At 40.2% G+C, this 22,932-nt stretch overlaps 2 protein-coding genes across 4 annotated transcripts in view; both read right to left on the bottom strand.

The window, feature by feature from the left end:
* atp9b (ATPase phospholipid transporting 9B) overlaps positions 1-6,864 on the bottom strand; it is a 56,594-nt gene extending 49,730 nt beyond the window's left edge. For 2 of the 3 annotated variants that reach the window (XM_033637100.2, XM_033637101.2), the window contains exons 1-2: positions 6,763-6,864; positions 275-448 (exon numbers count right to left, since the gene is read on the bottom strand). In XM_033637100.2, the coding sequence (XP_033492991.2) occupies positions 275-448; positions 6,763-6,842 (254 nt within the window). In that variant the 5' untranslated portion in view covers positions 6,843-6,864. Of the gene's footprint in view, positions 1-274; positions 449-6,233; positions 6,306-6,762 lie in introns of all 3 variants that reach the window. The other variant, XM_033637102.2, reaches the window with a different exon arrangement.
* A 1,159-nt stretch (positions 6,865-8,023) lies between these two features.
* sall3b (spalt-like transcription factor 3b) lies at positions 8,024-19,385 on the bottom strand. The gene is made up of 4 exons (XM_033638065.2): positions 18,435-19,385; positions 10,836-13,787; positions 10,390-10,733; positions 8,024-9,002 (listed from the first exon to the last, which is right to left on the bottom strand). The coding sequence occupies exons 1-4, from the start codon at positions 18,514-18,516 to the stop codon at positions 8,610-8,612; spliced, it is 3,771 nt and encodes a 1,256-aa protein (XP_033493956.2). The 5' UTR covers positions 18,517-19,385; the 3' UTR covers positions 8,024-8,609.
* Between the last annotated feature and the right edge of the window lie 3,547 nt (positions 19,386-22,932).

Genomic DNA, 22,932 nt, shown 5'->3' with positions numbered 1-22,932 from the left:
ACGTAACAATTACGTCACATCCAGAGCCCGTAACTTTACAGGAACCTTCGTCGTGCTCCGCTCTCTCAGTGGAGACACGGCGGTTGAGAGGGCCGAGCGAGAAGATGTTCCTGTAGTAGTTCCTGTCCCCCAAATAGTACCAGGAACTTCTTCAGTGGAAACGAGCCTATACAGTATCCGTACCGCATTACTTTGAGTCATAACCATAGCCAACATAAGTCATTAGTCGTAATAAAAACACATAAATAACAATAATGCAATGCTGTACAAATACCTGCCACAGAGAACTTTCCACCCTCCAAGGAGGAACCAGCTGAGGCCTCTCTGTCTCTGGTTGACCCTGGCCCGGGGCAGCGTCTGGTAGTCGCTCTCATCGTTCTCAAAGCCTTCTTCAGACATCATGAGAGGCATTTCATCCAGGTTGGAGGGCTCATCTTCTAAAGAGTATCTGTGAGAAGGACATATTACAGAGAGATATAAAGAAACTGAACATGGATATGTGACACACTGTTCCCAAAAGGGACCTGCTATTGTGAATCAAGGATGATAACATTTCGTGTCACAGTGCAATTGCAGGCTTGTACTTTTTAGATGTCACAATATTTCACTTGGGGTGAAAATAACATTTAATCCAAAAAGATATATATATTCTACTCATTACAATAAGCTCCTCTTTTAATCCACATAGATGTTGAATTATCCACTATCTATGTACAGGCTATGTGGCCAAACTTTGGACATTTTGTAGTCAGCGGACTGTCAGTACTGAAGAATGACAGACTGCTCCATACAGCAGCAGATGTGCAAAAGACTAAAGAAAAGCCAAGATTAAAGCTAGTTAGCCCAGTTGGCTCAGTTCCTCCATGACTAAGTACTGTAGAGTTCATCGCCCATTCACATTATAAAGAAACACTGGAAACACTCTTGAGAAGCACATAATGTCTTATTCATGAGGCCTCTTTACAGAATTAAGGCAGTCTGAGGCCTGACAGGAAAAACCTAGAGGAACTTACAATACTGGCTAAGTCACCATAAACCAACTCTAGCTGCACACTGACAGCACACACCACAATACTATAGAAGCACCTATAGAGATGATGCAAACTACACACAAACCACAATAAATTCAGAATGAAAAACAAAGATGCACCTAACTGAGCATAAAACCTTGAATGAAAATCTTTCGTAATATGTTAATATTTGAGTCAATAATAAATAAAGGTCTATCTATTGACACACAGCTTAATGTGACGGATAGCCTGCTGTAGTATCGGGTAGCAAAGGGGATATCAGGTTTACTATAAGAAGAGCGTTTTCCATTCTGCTGGCATGTAGCTGAGGCTATGCTATTTTTACCTGCTTTCAAAATACCAATAACCGTATTTACACCTGGTGTACTTCTGCATGCACAACCACACATCAAACGCTCATTCAACAAATGCCAAGCAGGTCTTCATACTGGAATTGGAATAGTGTGCCCTCAAGCTTATCAATTCGTTTGACCAATGCGGGCATGTTTTTCTGACAGTTACATATTGCAAAACAATGATTCAAACTCATGCATACATGCTGCTAGAGACTTGCAAGAAGGTGTCATGAAAGAGAGTAGGAAACAGTCCAAAGTGTGGCTTCATTTCACAGAGAAAGATGACAACAGCATTGCTTGTAATGTCTGTAAAGTGATATTTTCAAGCAAGAGTGATAACAGCAGCAATATGCTCAAACACCTCTCTATGCCATTTCAGCAATGCTGTGAAGTTCAAACTCTACACGAGAGCCACTTCTTCCCAACTGAGCAGCGCATCCTTTACGGTTAGGGTTAACGCCATGCAGGCACGCTTAGCACATTTTTTCTTTGACTAAGAAAACCTAAATGAAAATGTATACTTTACAAATATTTGCTCATGTCATTCAAAAGCACATGTCCCATGCACAACTTGGTGCAGGTGATGACAGGAAACATCAGAATGATAGTAAATAGGCATGTAGTGTTGCTGCCTCTTTACTATCATTCTCTCATTTCATCTAAACTGTGTTCAGACTCAGAGATAATAAACCAATTGCTTTTATACTAAAAACCTATGTTAGCCTCCTGCTTTTCACGCAAGTATTTAATTTGGAATCAATAAGGGAATCAATAAAGACCTGGACTGATAAGCAGATTCATAACGGCAATGGTATCAATAAAATCTTACCAATTCCAAATCCCTAAAGGTGTTAATAGGATGTGATAGAAGCTGCCTATATCACTGCTGTCAAAATTGATTACACTGATCCAGCACAATGCAACATTTTAGACACCAAAACTTCAACATTCATACCTGATACATATTAAATAGACAACATTAGAAGACCTTCAGATCCAAAATAGTACCAAGTATTTCAAATCTAGTATCTGTATACAGTGGCTGATCATTTTCATTACCAGCAATCACTTGTTGAATGGAAAAACCCACTCCAACACACAGAAATAAAACCATGCACAACTGGGGAACATTTATTTCTAAGCCACATCACTTCTCTTGCTTTTGTTAGGCCTGGTGTTAGAGTCAAAGAAGCTGGTGACTGCAGGTGTTGAGACTGGCTGAATATTTGCTGATGAAAGTTTCTGTGTTTTCTGCACACAGAGTGTGAATATGACAAAAGCCAGAGACTGATGATAAAAGTAACACCCCAGCTGTGAATGAAGTATAATTAACTAAACAACAGCGGTGCACATATATACATTGTAGATTTTGTACTTAAGTGTTGTACTGCCCTGTGAATACAGAGTTTCTCACAGGTTAGTTCTTTATGGCTGGGAGCTTTAACATCCAACACTTGAAAGCTGACTGCAGAACATCCATACATTCACAAGCTGATTTGTGATTTTAACTTACTTTTCCATTTTATTCAATCAGTACTATATGCACATTAAATTTCATTTTTCAGACTTCTTAAAAGGAAAATATAATAAATACACAAAATATTTTTGGGTGGTGGCAGATCTATTGGGTATCTACTGGGTAGGCTGCCCAAAAGAAAATCTAAATTTCGAAAACTCGGGTCACTCTGCTGCACATGAATGGATGTCTTGTATTTAAAAAAAGAAAATGAACATGTGAACAAACATAAAACTAACATCAGCGGCATTCTGATCTTAGTTCTCAGTGATACGGCCCTCCAGAGCTGCTCAACATGCCAAAGCAAAACTTACAGAAACTGGTGCAACCTGATTTTCTGTTACAGCTGACAACTCCTGCAATTTAAGTTCAAGAACCAGAGATAATGATACCCCAGTAATCAAGAGGACTTTCAGTCCTAAAACAGCTTGCTATCTATCCTTGCACAGTGTTATCCAGTGTGGACTGTGAGAAACACCTTCAGTAAGGCTCTGCACCACTATTACTTGGGGCAAATACTGGATGGTTTGAGGATTCCCAGCTCTTACTTTTCTTAAACACATTTCATTATTTCACTACATCATGTGGTTTAGCCTGAAATATGAAAGTTTGACCCCAGCCAAACCACAGCCCAATAACTTTTCACAACAATCCCAGAAAGCAGGCAATACTCGGTCTGTAGTGCTATTTACAACGCAGATCCCTGCTGTACAACTGTAATATTTATACAGTGCATTTTGTTGAGTAATTCTGAATCTGTGCCCAGATCTCTAATCTTGTCAGCAATGCAAACATTAAAATAAGTAATGAAGTCTGATTATCTTACAATATTTATAATGGACTAACCACAAATTAATCTTATTATTAACTGTAATAACGCTGTTGAATTCAAGCATTCCCTCTCCCCAGATGTTTGGTCTCTCCAAGTCCTTCTTTCAAAAGTTTATTACAGATACTGTTTTTTTTTTTTTTTTTTTTTGAAAGTTTGATTATCATAAAATTCTGTAAAAGCACCAAAACATGAAAACATTTGCAGGCAATAACCTTTTTTTTTTTTTTTTTTTTTACATCTGACTATGTGGTACAAATAAAATATTTGGGTGATGAGATGATTCAATTCTAAATTTGGAGCATTTAATCCTCCATCTGATTTGAGAAACAGTCTGTGAAACCTTTATTTCAAATCCTAACAGTTTTATTTGCCCATATAAATATATCTGTAATGACAGAGTGCTTTTTAAAAAATTTTGGCGGAGTAACTTTTACAGCAGAGAATATAGCTAAAAACTCTGAAAGTCACGCAGCTCTGACAGTATGAGTTCCATGTGGGAGGGTGTGAGTTTGCTGAGAATGGGAGGATCAAGTGATTTAATCTAGCACATGACATCACACACAACACAACATACATTCATAGAGTCTTACGGTATAGTACGTACATGCACAAAGAACATTAACACACTCAATGCAAGGCAACTTACAGTGACAAATTCTGCTAAACTAGACAAACAAGATGTGAACAGTGAAAACATGAGTATAAGGTGGTCGTGAAGGTCAATGTTAATGTTATTTCCACCATAAAGATGCAGATAATGGTTATTTTTAACTGAATCTAAATTTGCTAAAAGTGTATCTGCCACAAAATGATGGATTACAGCATGTAAAACTGGCTCCATTCCAAGCCCTATTTCAGCTAGTGCAGAACCAAGAAGTAGATGATGTTGAGAGTGGGTTTATGTTGTCACCATATAAACTGAAAAGTGAAAAGCACTGCAATTAGAAAGATAGCGAGCAGAAAGGAGAGAGGAAAATGGCTTACGATTAGCGCAAAACTATAAGACTAACTATTCTAATCAGACTGCCTGCTGGAGAGCCTCTGGAAGCACAGTGGCAAACCATTTCCACATTTTCTGGAATTGCCCCTCTGTGTCTCCATTTTTAGGAGTGTACACAGTGACCTGGAAGCAGTTTTTAAATTGAAATTGAAAATAATGTACCTCAGTGATCTAGAGGAGCATCACGTTGCAAAGCAAGATACATACTTGTTAAGGGTGTTCTTAGCGGCATGTAAAATTGCTTTGACGAGAAAATAGCTAAAACAAGTGGATCAACTTAGTCTATAATATGTACATGATGGGGGGAATTACATTTAAACTAAAAACCCAAATTGATATTTTTAATGAAAATAGGTAAAAATGACTTACCCACGTGTCAAATATAAGGCCTGACTTTTGTATAGTAGCAATGTATTATGGGCATATTTCTAAATCTAAAATAATTTCCCTTTCCTCTAAGTGCAGAATCAATATAGGTTGATTAGAATGTGTACATTTGTACAAGTGCGTGTTTATACACACGTGTGTATATATGTATGTGTGTATGCGTATACATGTGTGTATATGTAGATTAGCTTAAGTGTGTTTTTATGTCCGCTTGGCACTTATGCCTGTTCTTTAAAAGACAACCTAATAAAAAGTAATGAAAAAAAAAGGTTAGAGCAAAACTATTTTGTATGAGAGAAAACAGGATAGTTTTACTTAGCAGGTATCAAGACAGAAGAAAGGTCAACCGATAGTTTGAAAAGAAAAGCTAAGAGCTACACCTAAATATGAGGAGAGTCTCTACAACAAGTGGAATTTTTAAAAAGACAAGCCCTGTAGACTGAAGGGATTACACATATTGAATACTTAATGGGTGTTAGATAGAGCAAGAACCTGCTGGATTTGGCTCAAAACCTGCAAATCAACTCTTGAATCTCTGACTTCAGCAACCACTGTGCTTGAGGCAACCACCAACTTCTCATCACTGTTTTGTGGTGTGTTTACACACTGCTGGGGCTTGCCAACAAGGTACATTAATAGCCATAGTGTTCCTTGCTATAGAACTCCCACACCCGATTACATAATAATTCAACTCTAAATCTAGTAGAGACGTGGGCTGGTTTGTAAAAAAGGTTTGCTGGCTCTCCGGTGCAGCACAGGCATCGTTGCCAACAATTGCTTCCTGTGTCGGTGGAAAAGCTTTAGTAGTGTGGCTTTACCAGCTTCAGGATCTCTGCTCTGTAGCTGACCCAGCAGTGTGATCTGCATTGTGAGGTCAGACATATTACTCACATGGCCCAATAAACTGTCACATGAATTTTATTACTGAAACCAAAAGAAGGGAAAACAGAAAGGCAGGTGTTTCTCTTGTGATCTAAATTTGAATGTGAGGTAAATAAACACCATCGCAACTCAACAGGAACTGCTTATATGCAGAGCCAATTTCGGTATGTACATTGTAATGGGCTACCAATTACACATACTCAAACTGTGTAAACATTCAGTAACATCCTACCACTTGGTCTAAAGGTACCTGGTCATGCGACTAGTTCACTTCCTGTCCATTCCTGACCCTGAGGGCTTTTATAGCTCAGCCTCGTCCAGTCTGAAAAATGAACAAGCTGGTAAATGAATGCTACAGTAACCAACAACACTTTCATAACATGTGACGAACTTGTTTAACGCAGAGGAGCTATCATGTGACTTTAAATTAAATGCCAGGAGGGGACTGAGCGATGCAGTGGTCAACAGATAACTATCACTACATAACGCACACTAGGACGTTATAGAGTTTGTGGTATTGGCCTAGTAAAGGCAGAATGAATATGAGATGGTTTTTTTTAGCTTTATGAATGATGGTGTGAGCAAACGAAGCAGCTGTCAAACGGAGAAAATGCGAAGGGGCTGTCAGAAGCGGTGCTAGCTGTACAAGCTAACAGCCACGACCGGAACACAAACACGGACCCCGGGAGCGGGCGAGACAGCTAAATGTGAACATGTCAGACAAACAGCTCTTTCTTTAGTACGCGACTGAAACAATAGGCCCACTAGCCTCTCCATACCTTGAAAGTCTGGCTGAGTTGTAATACGGGATTCTCTTCGAGTTCTTCCGCACCGGATTTAACGGGATGCTGTCAGCCATCTTGGCTGGGCAGTACACATTCTGACGCCACGTTAAAAAAACGCTTGGGACTTATGCTGCGTTCACTTACTGTGCGGAAAAGTAGAAGCACTGAAATGCGAGATATAAGACTGGAGAGATTCGTATTTTTCGCGTATTTTCCATTTTACGTTATTCTGTTGGTGCAGCACAACGTAGTGCGTGGGCATTGAATTTTTTTAACTAATTTAAACTAACAAAGAATGTGTCTACTTACGAAAAGCGGGCCTTATTGAATGCAACTATAGGGAATTTCCGCTTTCCGAGGGTCCGGAATGAAACATGAGTGATCCGAAGAACATGTATTTAGGGCAAATGATGATAAGGACCGTGTGATGCGGTCGAAAGCTCCGCAAAAGCTCATAAGTGACCCTTGACTGTTTTTCCATATAGTTAGAAAAGTTAAATCCTCCCTAAAAAGTCCTCCCTAAACCCACCCTTATTCTTATCAACAAGCCCAACGCTAACCACTTGTTTATTTTTCATTGAATTGCCAGATAATATTTAAGATATATCAGCTTAATAAGTTTTAAATTGGTGTGTTTTTCCCAAAATAATCTGCAACGCCCATTTCCGAGGAAATCTGGATCTGAAAAACTTCCACTTCATGATGGTGCTCCCAATAAAGGATGAGGCAGTCTTTGAAAAGTACCTGTCTGTATTCATATGGCTCATAGTGCCGATATGCAGCAGGATGTGCATCAGTTATATCATGAAGTTTATTAATATCAGAAAGCGATGATTAAAAAAGATGAATTAAAAAAACACAAATTTAATCAGAACTAGGCTAATTTATGCTTGTGCAAACTGAAAAGTGATTGCACCATATATACACCCTGGACATATAGCCTATATTCTTAAGTTTGTCATTATTATTATTATTATTATTATTATTATTATTATTACTGAGAAGGGTGCAGTTTTGCTGCAGGCCTACAAGAAGAACCAAAAAAAGATAAAGAAGACACAAAGACGTGTTGACATATGCATTTTGTGTATGAATGCACATCTGCACACGCTTGACCCGTCATGTTTACCATTATCCAGAAATTGTGTTTGCAGGGGAAAAATGCTTACTTACGTACTTAATGCATGAATTCAAAAGAGAGGTAAAGCTGCCAAAAGAAGTTATGGAGAAGCATGAATTGAAGCATGAAATGAAAGAGCACAGTTTATGTGTAACTTTTTACTTTGATGTAATTTCTATCAAGCACTGTGTGAAATTAGTAAGCTCTTCTCCGTTTTTATACAGTGAGGTTGTGAAGTGAACATACAGACTGTTTGTTCTAGTTTTTATTCGGTCCAACTGTTGTTTAAGAATGACAATTTCTCATCATAACATTGACAATAGCTCATTGCAATTGGTAATTGTGGGTATGTACGGGCATGGTTTGTGCTTTGCACCAGCTAGCAGCCTGGGCAGCTGTCCAGAGGAGATAACAGACTCTTTGCATTATTGATTTGAACATATCGTTCCCTTCTTCAGAGCAACCATATGTCTGAGCACCTTAGGAATTCTCTCAGGTACAAGTTAAACAACTTCTTTAATGTATAGAAAAAAAAAACATTCACAAATGACAGCAAAGTAAAATAGCAAAATGTGAATTCCCTACTATTCTCTCTCAATTGATAAAAAGTTCTTTTTCAAGTCTATATATAATACATAAGAACAAACAAGATGTTTTACAAATATTTTAATGTCCATAATAGATTGCATAAGTATTACGTCTCCATTCATCTTTTTTATTTTCAGTTGATTCCAATTTCTTTGCTGTCATCAATCAGCATTGAAAAATGCCTATTATTTCCCAGGTCCATGCCTGCCTTGGTTAGACTGGTTATTGGACTTCCTGCAGTGCTCACTCTGTCCATGCCTGCAGTCAGAGGGTGAAGCTGAGAGATGCCCCTGTTCTGAATCACTGAGATCTCGTTGTTCTTCGTGGCCAGGCTGTTGGCGATAGCTGTCGCATAGCGGTTCCAAAATCCAGGGTCTACATTCATCGCTCGAGCTGCCAGGTCCTTCTGAAACATCTCCCCAAACTTCGCTGCCTCTCCACCCAGCAGCGCCATGGGGTTCTCTACTGACAGCCGCCGGCCTCTCCTGGCTGGTGCGTTGTTCCACATGTGAGTTCCCATATGAACCTGAAAATGACATACAAGATATTAGATTTGGTGACTGATCTTATTTCGAAACGTAAACGTGTGTAACATGAGTGGTCCCAGTGAACACTAACCCCACTACATTCAACTGGGGCTTTATCCTCCCTATTCTTCTTTGTCTTATATGACATTAAATTGAAATATCCTCGGGTTGGGGCTTATGACTCGACAAAAAAAATCAATTTGAAGATGTCGCTTTGGGAAACCGTGATGCACATTTTAAATTATTTCTGACATTTTGTGAACAAAATAATCAACTGATTGATGAGAGAATAATCAGCAGACTAATCAGTTGGGAAAATAATTGTAAGTTGCAGCTTGGGTCGTCGTGATATACCGGTATTGACGATAACTGTGATATTTAAAAATTAAGTATTGATATCTTGTTAATAAAACACACCTGATAATGTGTAAATAATCACGTGCCTTTTAAATCATTTGTGTTTCTCCACACTCGCTTTGTCTCCCTCCCCCAGCAACATCTGGTAGCCTTTTCACTATCCATTAAACATAATTGCTTTTTTTGTACACTTTTGTACAGTTATGGTTACAGACTCTCTCTCTTGACCTCCCTACACTTGTATTTTGATTGCAGGTAATTTGCCAAAAAAAGAGACAAAATGTACAATAAACCATTTTAAAGATGAAGTCACATGACTGATGGCTTTATCATTATTTCAAATTTTCTATAGATATTGCAACTAGCAGAGACTTGTGGTCAAGAGCAGACATGCTATAGACATTCAAAAAAGCAAACAAGCAAAAAAAAAAAAACAAACAATTTTTTTGGTGTTGGCGGATGGGGGGGATTCATCTATTTTAGTGGAGAGGAAAAGACTGAGAAAAAACATCATAGGACAGATGGGGCACTTAATTATTATAATTCCTATTAGAAATGACTGACTATTGAATGCTATTGAATCTTATGTGGATTAAGCATAGACTACTTTTATTTTGAAAGGTGCCCATTAACACTTCAAGTGTTGCTAATTTTCTTACTTTTGCTAAAGTATACTTGTATTATTATGAATAAATATGTTGTAACGTAAAGTTTGTACACATTTTGATAAAAGCAGAATTACCTGTGTTTTAACAGGAAGTTTAACAACACTTACAATTTACAAACTGGCTTTGCTTTCTATGTTTCTATGTTTGTTAGTGAAGACACAGAGAATATTGATGTAAGAGAACATGGGAGGTTATCTTGTTGCCATATGCTGCCTGCATTAACATACTGTAAGACAGACCCAGGAAGTGGATCATCTAATACTTTACAAAAGGCAGATATTTATCATTAAATATGGCAACAAAGCTTGAATCTAAAGAGAGAAAGAGAAAAACATCCTGGAGAAAAACCTCCTTTATCTACCTTAAGATTGCCTTTCGTGGTGAAAGCTCTGCCGCAGATGGTGCAGACAAACGGTTTCTCTCCGGTGTGCGTGCGCTCATGGATCTGCAAGGCGCTGGCCGACGAGAAGTTCTTCCCACAGACGTTGCAGTTGTGCTGCTTCGGTGTCCGACGAGGAGGAGCGGGGCCGAGCAGGGAGGTCATTCCTGGGCTGCCAACGGATGCATAAGCCGGGGGGATGTGAATGCTGAATGGTGGGTGCTGCCCTTCGGAAGGGTTGTGGGGTTGACTGTGACCATTCACCTCGGTTTTTATCAGGCCTGATGACGTGCTGGTAACCAGGCTGGGAATGCTTTGACCTGCAGCTGAAATGAGAATGCAGAAATAAGGTTTTCCCCATCATACTGAGACATTATTCAAACAACTAGAGTAGGCTATGAGCATTTTCATTTTAACACTAAATGTACCTCTTTCTCTGCTCAGTTGGAATGACATACTATAAGGAGTCTCCTCTTTCACGCACAGCTTGCTGGCCTGTATCCCTCTCAGCTCTTGGGCCACTGCAGCTGCTGATGCAGAGTTAGGAGACTCAGATTGCTCTCTCTTCACTGATGCTGCCAAAGGCTCTTGGGATTCTGGCCTGTTGTTGCTCACTGCAGGTGATTTGATCGTCATGCCTTCTGAGTTGCTTTGAATGGGAGACACTGATACATGAGGTGAACTGGAGGATTCTGACACATTCGGGCTGTTTAGGCTGCAATGCTCCACCTTTTTCTCTGATAAAGAGCATTTAACGTTGTGATGGCTGCTGTCATTAAAACCATTTGTTAGGGACTTTATACTGAAGGAGTTGGTCAGGCTTACAGTCGAGTCAATCATCCTCATGTGGTTCTCCAGTGCAGCTATACTTGAAACAACGGAGGACTTAGGAGGAGAGTTACATTCAGAGATTAAGGGTTTAGATGGGTTTACAACTTCCTCCATATTTTCTACCTCCTCTTCCTCTTCGTCATTATCATCCTCCATTGAAATATCATCAATGAGGTCATTGTCATTGCTACTGAGACTGTCAAAGTTCCTCTCATTGAAGGAGACATCGCCATCTGTCTCCTGCAGCCCATCCACCAGGGTCGAGTCTGGAATCTGTCCGACCATGTGCATGCGGATGTGCTGCTGAAGCACAACAGCGTTGGTGAACTTCTTCTGGCAAATGGGACACGAGTGTTGCACCTGAACTGGGGGATTTTCTCTGTGAACACCAATGTGAGTCTTCAGGTTGCCTTTGGTGGTGAAAGCCCTGCCGCACACTTTACATTTGAAGGGCCTCTCCCCGGTGTGAATGCGGTAGTGCATCTTCAGCGCACTCTGACAGCTGAGGACGCGGTGACAGAGGACACACTGGTTGGGGTCTGTAATCTTTTTGTCAATGTTCTCCACCAGCTGCTGAAGCTTTGAGGTTTCAGATGTTTGCATAGAGTCCAGGAAACCACCGGTTGGGAATTTAGTTTCGTCCGAGTTGAACGAGAGAGGTGGAGAGTTGGAGACAGGGGATGCTGAGGTGACAGGTTCAGGCGTGGTGGTCACAGATGGGATCATAGTGCTGGTTGCATCTGTTACCGGGTTGGCTCTCAGTCTCAGGGAGCAGTTCTGGGGCAGGTGTACCCCCTCTGTTTTCAGTATATTGGACGCTTCTGTCTCACGGTTTGACTGCGGAGACTCTGAAACAGGAGAGAAATGAGCCTCACTGCCTCTGTGGTTAGGTGACAAAGATACACATTCACCAGGAGCTGGCTGGTAGGGAGATTTAACGGATGGTGTTACACTTACAGGGTCATTTGAGCCTCCGATACTGGTAATAGTGGAGGAAAGAGGAAGACCCATAGTGGCTGGCAGAGTTGCTACAACAGGTTTGCTGTCCAGCCATGAGGAGACAGGTTTTTCTGGAGGGATGGACATTCCATAGGGAATCCCAGAACTTGTTGGCACATTGTCTAGATATTCTGGCACCGGGTAGGGGTTCATCTGAACATGAGGATATTTCTCTTTGTGCCTCTGGAAGTGCACCTTTAAGTTTCCTTTTGTGGAAAAGCGATTGCCACAGATGTTGCATTTGAAGGGCCGCTCTCCTGTATGGGAGCGCAGGTGGATCTGCAGAGCGCTGTCACTGCCAAACACTTTGGCACAGAATCTGCATTTATGCTTGAAGAAGGGCTCCTCCGGGCTGGGCTTCGTCTCGAACAAGGGCACGTTAGGCAGTTTCCCTTTCCTGTGCTTCATGAGGGCTGAGAGAGGGTCAAGTGCATTAGCTGTGGCGGCTATGCTCGCCAAGGGGTTGGGGAAAATGACGGTGCTGGCGGGGCTCTGAGGTAGAAATGGCAGGCTGGAGGATGAGCTGAGGAGGCTGCTCTGCGCCAGGGGGAGCTGGCTGGAGGAGCTCAGTGTCTGAGTACAGCTAATGCTGCTGGTGTGTGGCAGTAAAGTGGAGATCCTGCTGCTGCAGCTGGAGAGCGATGGGGTTGAATTTTCTGAGGAAGCTGAGGTACATGTTACATCTCTACAGTTGGACTGCCCACATACAGTTTGTGAAGGGAGACTTTGTGACTTGTCAAGCACAGAGGACAAGGAAACAGCAGCCTGTCCATTGATGGCTGAGGGCATCGTTCCTGACAGTGGCAGGATGGGAGGAGCGATGATGCCTTGAGAGGGGAAAGGGTTAGGTGCCAGAGACAGAGATCTGGAGACTGGGTTTAACGCTGCCTGTGTTGGCTGTCTGTTCATAATGGCTACCTGGCTGCAGATCTGCTCAATAAGCTGCAGCTGGTGGACTTGTTGTTGCTGCAGAGCCAGAAGATGCTCCAGGATCACCGGGATGGCTGCTGAAGCTGCCTTCCCTCCAGTAACGCTGTTGCTGATCCCCTGGGAGAACTGAGCGACAGCCACCCTGGTGCTGTGAAGGATCTCCAGCGTCACGTTTGTACTCGGCATGCCGTAGCTGCCAGCAGCTGGCATCTGAGGGGAAATGGACTCAGCTGAATCTTGATGCTGAGGGCTTGAGGTTGTAGTGTCCTGTGGGTGATGCTCAAGCTCCATGGCTTCATCACGCTCCAAGCCTTCCTCTAAATTGTCCAGACTGTCATTGTCATTCAGCTCAAATCCAGCGTCTGTGGACTCCACTGCAGATGAGTCACTGGACGCCACACTAGGAACTGGAGAAGGTCCGACAGGAGATTCCTCAGGAGCTGGCATCCCCTCGTTGTCCTTCACTATCAGCACCAAGGGATCCTCAGTGCAGACTTTCTGATGTTCCCTCAGTTCAGTCCAAGTGAAGAACTCAGCACAGCATTTGTCACAGACGTGTGTTTCCTCACTGCTGTGGCAGCCTCCATTGCTCTCCACCCTGTCCATGCCCTCCACGATGCCTGAAAACATGAAAAAAAAGACAGATTAAGAATGCATAATTGACAATTTATTGTCCTGATATTTCTCCAGAGGGGCAAATTTTCCTCGATCACATTGTAATTAATCTCTACACACACACAGCAGTGAGTCCATCTTTCCAAACTCGTGTTGTGTGGACAAGCATTGTTCAAACTCACTGAACTTGAAATTCCACAAGCGATCCCAAAGTGTCCAGAGATAACAAACATGTCGAGCTGAATTACAAGGTTTTTATAAAAAGATGTAAAACATATATTTACAGATCATTTGATGTAAAGGAAACATTTTATATTCCTATTCCCAATCCAAACACTGTATAAACATACTGCATATATAATATTGATACACAGTGTGGAAATGCTTTTTCTAACTATCAAGCTGCTTAAGAGGAAACTTGAAGGGAAGTTTTAACTACAAATAATAGCCACTTATTTTTCTTTATTAATATTTTAAATGATATTATATCTAAGTCAAAGTTTTTGTTACTATTTAAATGTTAACAGCAGATGAATAATTTGTTTCTGTGATACCACTTGCAATCGTAAAAATGCAGCAGGCCCCAGTGACATTGCTTTAAAGTGTTGACAAAAACTCACACCCCCTGTTTTCAGATGTTAATAATCTTCCCCAAAAATCAATAAGGTTCAATAAAGTTATCTGACCTCTCGATTGTGCGTTCACACAGATAATGAAATTCCATACAGAATATTGATTTTTTTGTTGAGCATTTTCACGTTTCAGTACCGTGTCTCATCTTTATGCAAAAAAAGTGCATTTTCTATATTTTGTTCACAGCAACGTGTTTGTAGTTGTCTAAACTGTTCATAAAACATGAAGTTTAGTCAGATGCTGTGAAGTCAGCTGGCAGTTAAACTGTAAAATACTTCCCTGTTCTAGTGGTGTGTTTTTATGCAGAACATCGTAGCCATTTGATATTATAAGCAGTGTGAAACATGCTATAAAGAGATTATTATTACTGTATCATTAATTGTGCTCAGACTGATAAACTTGTGTTTTCGCTCCAGACGAACACAACTGGGATTCTGCATCAACAACACAATGCAATCGATAGATGTCATGTCATTTTTAATTATATCATCATTAATGTCAATATATTGTACTGTAAATTGTCAGTTTCATAAGTGTTTGAATTGCTGCTTGCACCTTTTTCAATATTTTTGTCTTATTTTACTTTTTTTGTTTTGTTCTTTTACTTTTAGGGAGTCTATTTTAAATCTGTGTAAGGGTCAGAGATAAAAACTAGTGTTCTGGCTAATTCTGGGGTATTTAAAGCAGTGTCCATTAATATGCACTGTCCCTGTCAAATCAAGTAATAAAATAAACTTAACTAATGTATTCATCCACATGATAGAGCTCAGCGTAGTGAATAATAGCTTTAATTGACACCCAATTTGCCACTTTTACATGTCATCAAGCTCCAAATCTACAGGAAAACACAAGCAGAGGAAAACAATAAAAGATCCAAAATACCATGATGTGAATGTGAACAGGATATAAGATCTCAATTTGCTGTTTTAATCCCTAACGCACTGCAAAGTCAACCCATTGTTACTTTTTAAATCCAATGTTAAAAATGCCGTGTGCAGCACATATCACATGTCTAACACATTTCAATAAAACTCTCTTTTCCGTCTGTTTGATGATTATCTTTAAGATTTCACACTTTAGAATCACTGTTGCATCTGTTCAGGCTTTGGCCCATTAAGAAACAGACAGCAATACCAGATGGAAACATTTGAGGAAATCAATAGTAAATTGTTGTTACATACACTCGGGCTTCCCTGCACCAGTTTAACAATAACTATTTAAAAAGGACCAAAAGCTGAAGACGAGATATTGTGAGGTTTAGATTTTTTTTTTCATTTAATATTTTCGCAAACATTTCTGTTTACAATGTGACAATAATTTACTTACTTTTTGAAAAAATAATTTTATTTCTGCCACACTGTCATTAATCAAAAAATAAAACAGCAAACTGCATGTGTGGCCGACATATGTGCTGCACCTTTGTTCCTAAATGCAGTAAAAGTGGACAATTAAGCGTGCACGTGTTTGTGCTGAATTTACCATGAATGTGTGTGTAAGTGCTCCCGTATGTTCACATAGTTTACGTGTTTGTGTGCATGTGTGTGTGTGTGTATTGTGTCTTCAAGTGTAGTCAATACACTCCGATTATCACTATGTTTCACCACCTGAAAGAATGAGTCCCAGTGTGCTCAAGCTAAACACAGACTGGTGTATTTACAATTACAACCAGTACACTCAACAAATCCTCACACAAGCACACACAGTGTGTGTATGTATTAATTAGCAATAAGTTTGTTAATACATTACAGGTTTTAGCTTCCACCTGTCTCCCACGTGAGATAATGAAAACTGATTTTAATTTTTTTTGTTAGTGTATGAAAGCAGAGTGTAACCACAGGTGAGTGGGTAAAATCTATTTGAAAGTCAAACTGGTCAGAGGTAAATAATCAGAGTCGCTGGCTCACCATGTGGGTGGTCTGAAGATCACCAAGGCGATTCAGCAAACACAGGAGCGAAAACACTTTCACTGTTTTAGCTCAGGATTTTGCCTGCACTTTGTGAGATTTATCTCCAGGAAAAACAAAGAAAAGATCAGCTCTGATTTAAAGCTCTGAATATATTTCCAAATATAATAACACCGATAGAAATGTCTTTCAAAATGTCATCCTTGCTTCATCCATAACGGCAGGAGGAGAAAACAGATTTATGTCTGTTTCTTGCTGTGTGGTTTGTTTGGCGATGAGAGGAGAAAAAGAGAAATCATGAAGCTGCAGCTGAAAAGCAAACAGACTCTCAGCCTCAGTGTTAATGCCTCTTTGCCTCTCTGCGTGACCTCCGGGCTGCAGAGGTCAACGGTTCAGATGTACTAATTGTATTATGATCCAGACATGGAGCACTTGGTCCTCGCAGGGTGAGGCTGACAAAGGTTAAGTCAGCAGGCTCAATCAAAGCCCATCTCCGAGTGGCGGAGCCCCCCGCCTGGCTGCAGGGTTGGTGGGAGGGCCTGAGTGAGGAAGGCCTGTCCCACACTCGACACCTTTTCACAGCCACAAATAAAACTAAATAAATCAAACAAACATGGACCAAGAACTGAGATGATAATGATTGGAATTAATGTGTGAAACTGGCTTTGTGTTGCAGGCCTTTTGCTTTAGAGAAATGCGCCTGTGACTGAAGTGATATAAATAAATACACAAACATGAAATGAATCATACTACATGAGATTAATTCAGACTAATTTAGATTTATGAGCTGTCAGTTCAAGCTAGGTGAGCCCTTTTTCTCAAAGACTTTGCACCAAATTCAAAGAATGCAGGCCAAAGTCCGTTTAAAATTCAGTCAATTTTTGGATAAACACACATCCAACAGTTTAAAAGTGAATTTATTGTTAAAATATTGGTGCTGGTGTGAGTTAGTGCTCACTGGTTTATGTTGATTAATGGTTCAAATAACAGTCAGGCTTTCCTGCACATATATGAGGAGAACATTTAATTGTTTAATTAAATATTAAAATATTAGAAATTATATTATGGTGTACCATAACATAGGCCGGCAATATGATGAAGATCTAGTTACAAGTCGTGTACAAGGATGATAATTTAATTATTATTTTACACACACCAGGTAAAACATTGAGATAAAATATGCTGAGACCAATTAAATCTGATCTACTTTTTTTTCTGCTTTTTCATCCTATTTAAGAAATAACTTGTACAGAAAATATGGGATGCTAATCAAGTATACGAGTAAAGCACGAGTCCTCGTGCATGTAAATACACTGTTAGGATCATAAAAGTAATTTCTTTGAGGCCACATTTTCCCCCAGATTATTTTCTCCTGGATTATGATGTAAATGTCATTGAAATGTGAAAGTTTTTGACAGGAAGGCCTCAAACCAAAACACACAATAACCTCAAATATAATCTGTAGAAAAAAAACCTTAACATACATTTCCTCGTGGCTGTTTCCATTTGTTTACTCTGTAGTTTGGTGAATTTTACAGTCACAGGCCTTGTTGGTAATTATCTCCCTAAAACTGTTATACATAAATTAAATTAAATATGAAAATGATTTAATTCATGAGATGTTCCATCGTTTTGTTTGCATCTACAGTCCGAAGTGTGCCTTCAGTTTTCAGTCAATCAATCTTTTTTCAAATAAAATATGAAAAGTATTGAATATGTGCGCAATTAAATTTCCTTTTCGTGACCAGGAGATAAACTCTTGGGGACTTTTGAATACTAACAAGGCTTCATTCGGCTTCAAAATAAGATGTGAAAAGTAAATAATGTTAAAATGTAAAAAATAAATAATTAAGAGTCAGACAGAAACAGGAAGTAAACTAACCTAAATCCGTTTGTTTAATTTGCCGAATAGAGTTTGTCCACCTTTTCATACATTTCCAAAGACACCATCTTTGTTAATTTTATCATATTCCTTTACTTAAACACGCTTTTTTTAAAAAAAAAAAGCTTTAGATGAAGCTGTTCTAAAATGATAGTTGTTGTTGTTGTTGTTGTTTATTCCCAGCAGCTGAAGTAAAGCCAGTAAAAGTGTTTGAAAGCCTCCCGGACACCTACCATTTCTGCAGAGGAGTCCGCTCCGTGTCGCCTCCTCCTCTGACCTGAGGTGCTGCGGTTTGGCTTGCTTGCGGCGGGACATGTTGATCTCTCTCTGCGACTCGCTGCTGCCTTTCGCCGACTCATCTACAAGCAGCGAATGGGACCCTTCAGAGGGAGCGGGGTCGGTGAAATAAGCGAGCGGTGGCTGGTGCTGATGCCCGCGTGCAGATTGCGCATGTCAGTGTAATTGTGATGGAGGAAGGATAATGCTTTTACGACTCTTGCTGCCCTTCGCTGGGTGATTGGCTGCGGTCCAGCCAACTCACGCTAGATATGGAAATGAGGGATGGGGTTTAATAATAATTAGTTCACTTCCTGTCCGGTGTGCGGCTGCTTTTACGCACAACTCCGAGCACCTCCGACATGGTTCAGTCCGACCTGAGTGGCTCATGCGTTTTGGAGTAGCCTTGGCTTTAAGTTTGTCACCAAATGCTGCATCTCGGTGTCCGTTTAGGTTTAAGAGCGAGTTGTTTCTGAGCTCTTTGATGAGTTCGTGTCAAAAGAGACGCTCCAGTTTGAGCTGATTCTCAGGTAGATGGATGGGTGTCCCGGTTGAATCTGTCGCCTCACACACACACACTTAAGACAACACAGCAACACTAGCAGGAGCAGTTATCCTTCCACAGGAGGAAAGGCTTTATGTTCAGAGTCCAAAAACACTGCGTTAAGTCCACAATCGACACGTTAGAAGAGGTAATTCTTGCGTAAAAGTTGAAAGCCGGATTAAATAGGTGCGTAAAATCAAACTTTGTGCGTAAAACCTCGCTCAGGTCGCAGATAGGTCCGATCTTAAACTGGTGGCTGTCGGAAGTGAGACTCCCTGGTTTATCCAAAGCACCGGCGCTCTCCTTGTTGCCTCCGCCTCCGGTCCATCATTAGATGCCCTTCAGCCGGCTGCGATAGGCTACTGCCAGGATACCACAGGAGGTGTTGGAGCCCTTGCTTCATTTGTTACGACCTCCCACAATTTGGCGCCATAATAGACTGAAAAATGTCTCTAAGTTGGAAAAGAACTCTTCCTTTGAGTGATGATCAGGGATGTGTGGAGGGTAAACCAACCTGGGCTCAGATCTGTTATCTGGAGTTTATTGAGAACAGGGTGCTGAAAGAAAAATTAGGCCTACTAGCATAGGCGTCTCCCTCAATATTTAGAACGTGCATTTGTCACGACCAATAAAGACATAAAAGGTTAGCAGAGGTTTTTGTTTGAATAAAATTAAAGACATTTACACCATAAATTGATAAGGCACGTATTCTCTGGTGGAGGACCCCGAAACTCTTGTTTCACGAGTCCTCACCAGTATTGAAACAAAACCTACTCCTTTGCCCACTAGCAGAGGTGGGATCAAGTCATTGTTTTGTAAGTCACAAGTAAGTCTCAAGTCTTTGCACTCAAGTCCTGGGGCAAGTCCTAAGTCAAGACAGACAAGTCCCAAGGCAAGAGTGACAAGTGCCGAGTCAAGTCCTAAGTTAAGACACGCAAGACCCGAGTCAAGTCTACAGTCAAGACTGACAAGTCCTGAGTCAAGTCTCTAGTCTAGACAGGCAACAGACAGGAAACAGGAAGTAAAACAACCTAAATCAGTTTCTTTAATTTGCCGAATAGAGTTTGTCCACCGTTTCATACATTTTCAAAGCCACCAATTCCCAAGTCAAAACTGACAAGTCCTGGGGCGTCGGTGGGTTAGTGGAGAGCAGGCGCCCCATGTGGGCTACAAGGGCTGGGTTCTACTCCAGCCTGTGGCCCTTTGCTGCATGTCTCTCTCCCCCCCCCCCCCCTTTCACACTTCACTGTTCTATCAATTAAAGGCAAAAATGCCCTAAAAATATCTTACCAAAAAAAAAAAAAAAACCTGACAAGTCCTAAACTTTAAGTTTGAAGGTCTACACAAGTCATGATGCACTTTTCACAAAATGTAACACCATTTTAACAACAAAGCAATATTATAATATATTAACAAATATCATAAATACTTTTTAAAATTTGTGTTTATAAAAAGTTGCTTACTTGTTAAGCTAATGTATTAGCTAAAGTATTAGCTTTCTTACTTTGTTAATATTAGCGTTACCATTACCGTTCTTTGTGCAACTGTAAATGTTGTACACAATTGGAAGTTGTTGCACCTCTGACTGTAATTTTTGACCCGTGTGTTTTGCATACTGCAATTTGTTTTCTAATGACCTCGTAGTCATTAGTTTTTATATCTTGCCTCGATGCTGTCTGATTGGTTCAAACAAAGTGGATCTGGGGAACTGATGTCGTGGCAAACTTTTAAAATAACATACTTTTTAATCTTTGCTCTTGCAAGTCAAATGGCTCAAGTCCAAGTGAAGTCATTGGTGTTAAAGTCCAAAACAAGTTGCAAGTGTTTTTTGAGTTTGTCAAGTGGAGTCTAAAGTCACCAAAGTTGTGACTTGACTCTGACTTGAGTCTAAGTCATGTGACTCGAGTCCACACCTCTGCCTACTAGCCCTTAATTTTTGTAGGTTTTAATTAACTTTTGTGGCTGGCATATGCTCACCAACTATGGGTAAAAGTTTTCACTTAAAACTCTTTTATGTCACAATGGTAACTGAAGCTAAATATCAGAATATGAATTGTACAAGAAAAAAAATCTTTTTGATGTTATTGTTTGATCCTCCTCTTTCACAGAGTGTAGCTATTTCAAAGCTGAGAGAAGAATGAAGCATACTTCACCAGAGCTGTAATCCCTTTTCACCAGGCATTGTCCCAAAACTTGTAATTATGTGGTATTAAAAGATGCAGCTGGGGGAGGACAGAATCAGCTGTTGATAATTGCAAGTACTACACAACAGCCTGGTATTGATCGGCATGTCTCCTATTCCCCTGCTATGGAGAGATAAGGAGGCCCCACTCCTGCTGGAATATAATTTCTTCTGACCTATCAGGTTTCTACAGACTTATGATGAATAGCCAGAGTGGCCAAGAGGGCTTATCTGGAAACTCAACCCTCCTTGATTTGATATTGATTCTTTGTAACCAGCGTCGGCACACAAAATCAAACTAGCAACTACTTGACCATGATCTCTTCCAGATTCGAACTTGGCCTACAATAAGGCAGACTCCACTCATGGCCCCAAGCACCACTTGAATTTGATGATTGCGTACATCTGTTAGAGGAACAAATGTATCTGTTTGTTTTGGTTCATATGATGAGCAGCAGAGATGTATCTGAACAAGGCCACTACAAGTTCCATAAATAATATTTAATAATGAATAAACATGACTTTTCGGTTTGTCAAAGAGCTGCAGGAAGTGAATGAAATTGCATCAAATACAGACGTTTATAATAGTAATATCAGACAAAAAGGCATACTGGAGCTGCACAATAACATAAGGACAACAGAAATTACTGTGAAGCTAAAACTGCTGTCAACATGTGCTGTAGATGTGCTGGTTCAACTCTCAGGTTAATTATGAGGCAGAGGTTAGCCGAGCTGTTGCACTAGATTACATTATCTCACACTGTTACTATTATTCTCCATAATGAAAAAAAACAAGCAGCTATTTTCCCACAAATACCAGAGGGTAATTATAGACCATTTGGTACCTTGGAGAGACCACGTTGCACTGGATCTGTCTGCAAAAGGACAAAACAAAGATTTAATTTCCTCCACCACCTTAGGTCTTTTGGGGTGAGTAGAAAAATTTTACTTTTGTTTTTTACTTCTGTGATGAGTGTTTTACGGTATAGTAATACAATATGGTACACTTTAAAGTAAAAAAAAAAGCTCAACTAAATGACAATCGGATCAAAGTTTGCAGGTCAAACCCTGGAGATTCTATGAATGATCCTACAATAACAACATATTAAAGCTGGTCAGCAACATTGTCTCTGACCCCAATCATGTCCTGAACAGTGAATATGAACTACTGTAATTAAATCAAGGATACAGGTGTGTTTTTTTTTGTTTCTTTTTTGGTTTGTTTTCCCTTGTTTGGTTAAAATATGACTTACAAGTAGCCTCATAGTTGTACTCCATAATAAGTAAAATATGTGACTGATTTCTTTAAACTACACCCTCTCAAAATTACATATATGCCGTGGGATCTGATATAATGAACCAGGGGGCCTAAATTTAAAAATATGATGTTGATGTAGTCTGTGATCATCATCCTGGCAAACAATTTTCTGACTAGATTTTTACTAAAAATTGTAATTTGCACATCATTACAGATTGTGAAATACCCCACATCTCCCAAAATACAGACAGCGTGACCTCAGTGGTAGCTATGGCCCTGGATATGAGGTAAAATGTGTGTCTTATCATTTGTCCTGGAGATGGACTGAACAATACAAACACCCAGATCATAATGCACTGAACTTCTAGTTGTTTCTGTTCCTTTGTCCACCATCTGGACATCAATCAACACCTCTGAAAAAGTCTCAAAAATCGAAAACTTTAAACATCCCAACATTGCAGTAATTACAGC

The sequence above is a fragment of the Epinephelus lanceolatus genome, chromosome 16 (genome assembly GCF_041903045.1).
Source record: "Epinephelus lanceolatus isolate andai-2023 chromosome 16, ASM4190304v1, whole genome shotgun sequence".
Classification (NCBI taxonomy): domain Eukaryota; kingdom Metazoa; phylum Chordata; class Actinopteri; order Perciformes; family Serranidae; genus Epinephelus; species Epinephelus lanceolatus.
The sequence above is the reverse complement of the archived record's forward strand: the minus strand, read 5'-3'. Positions and strand labels throughout refer to the sequence as shown.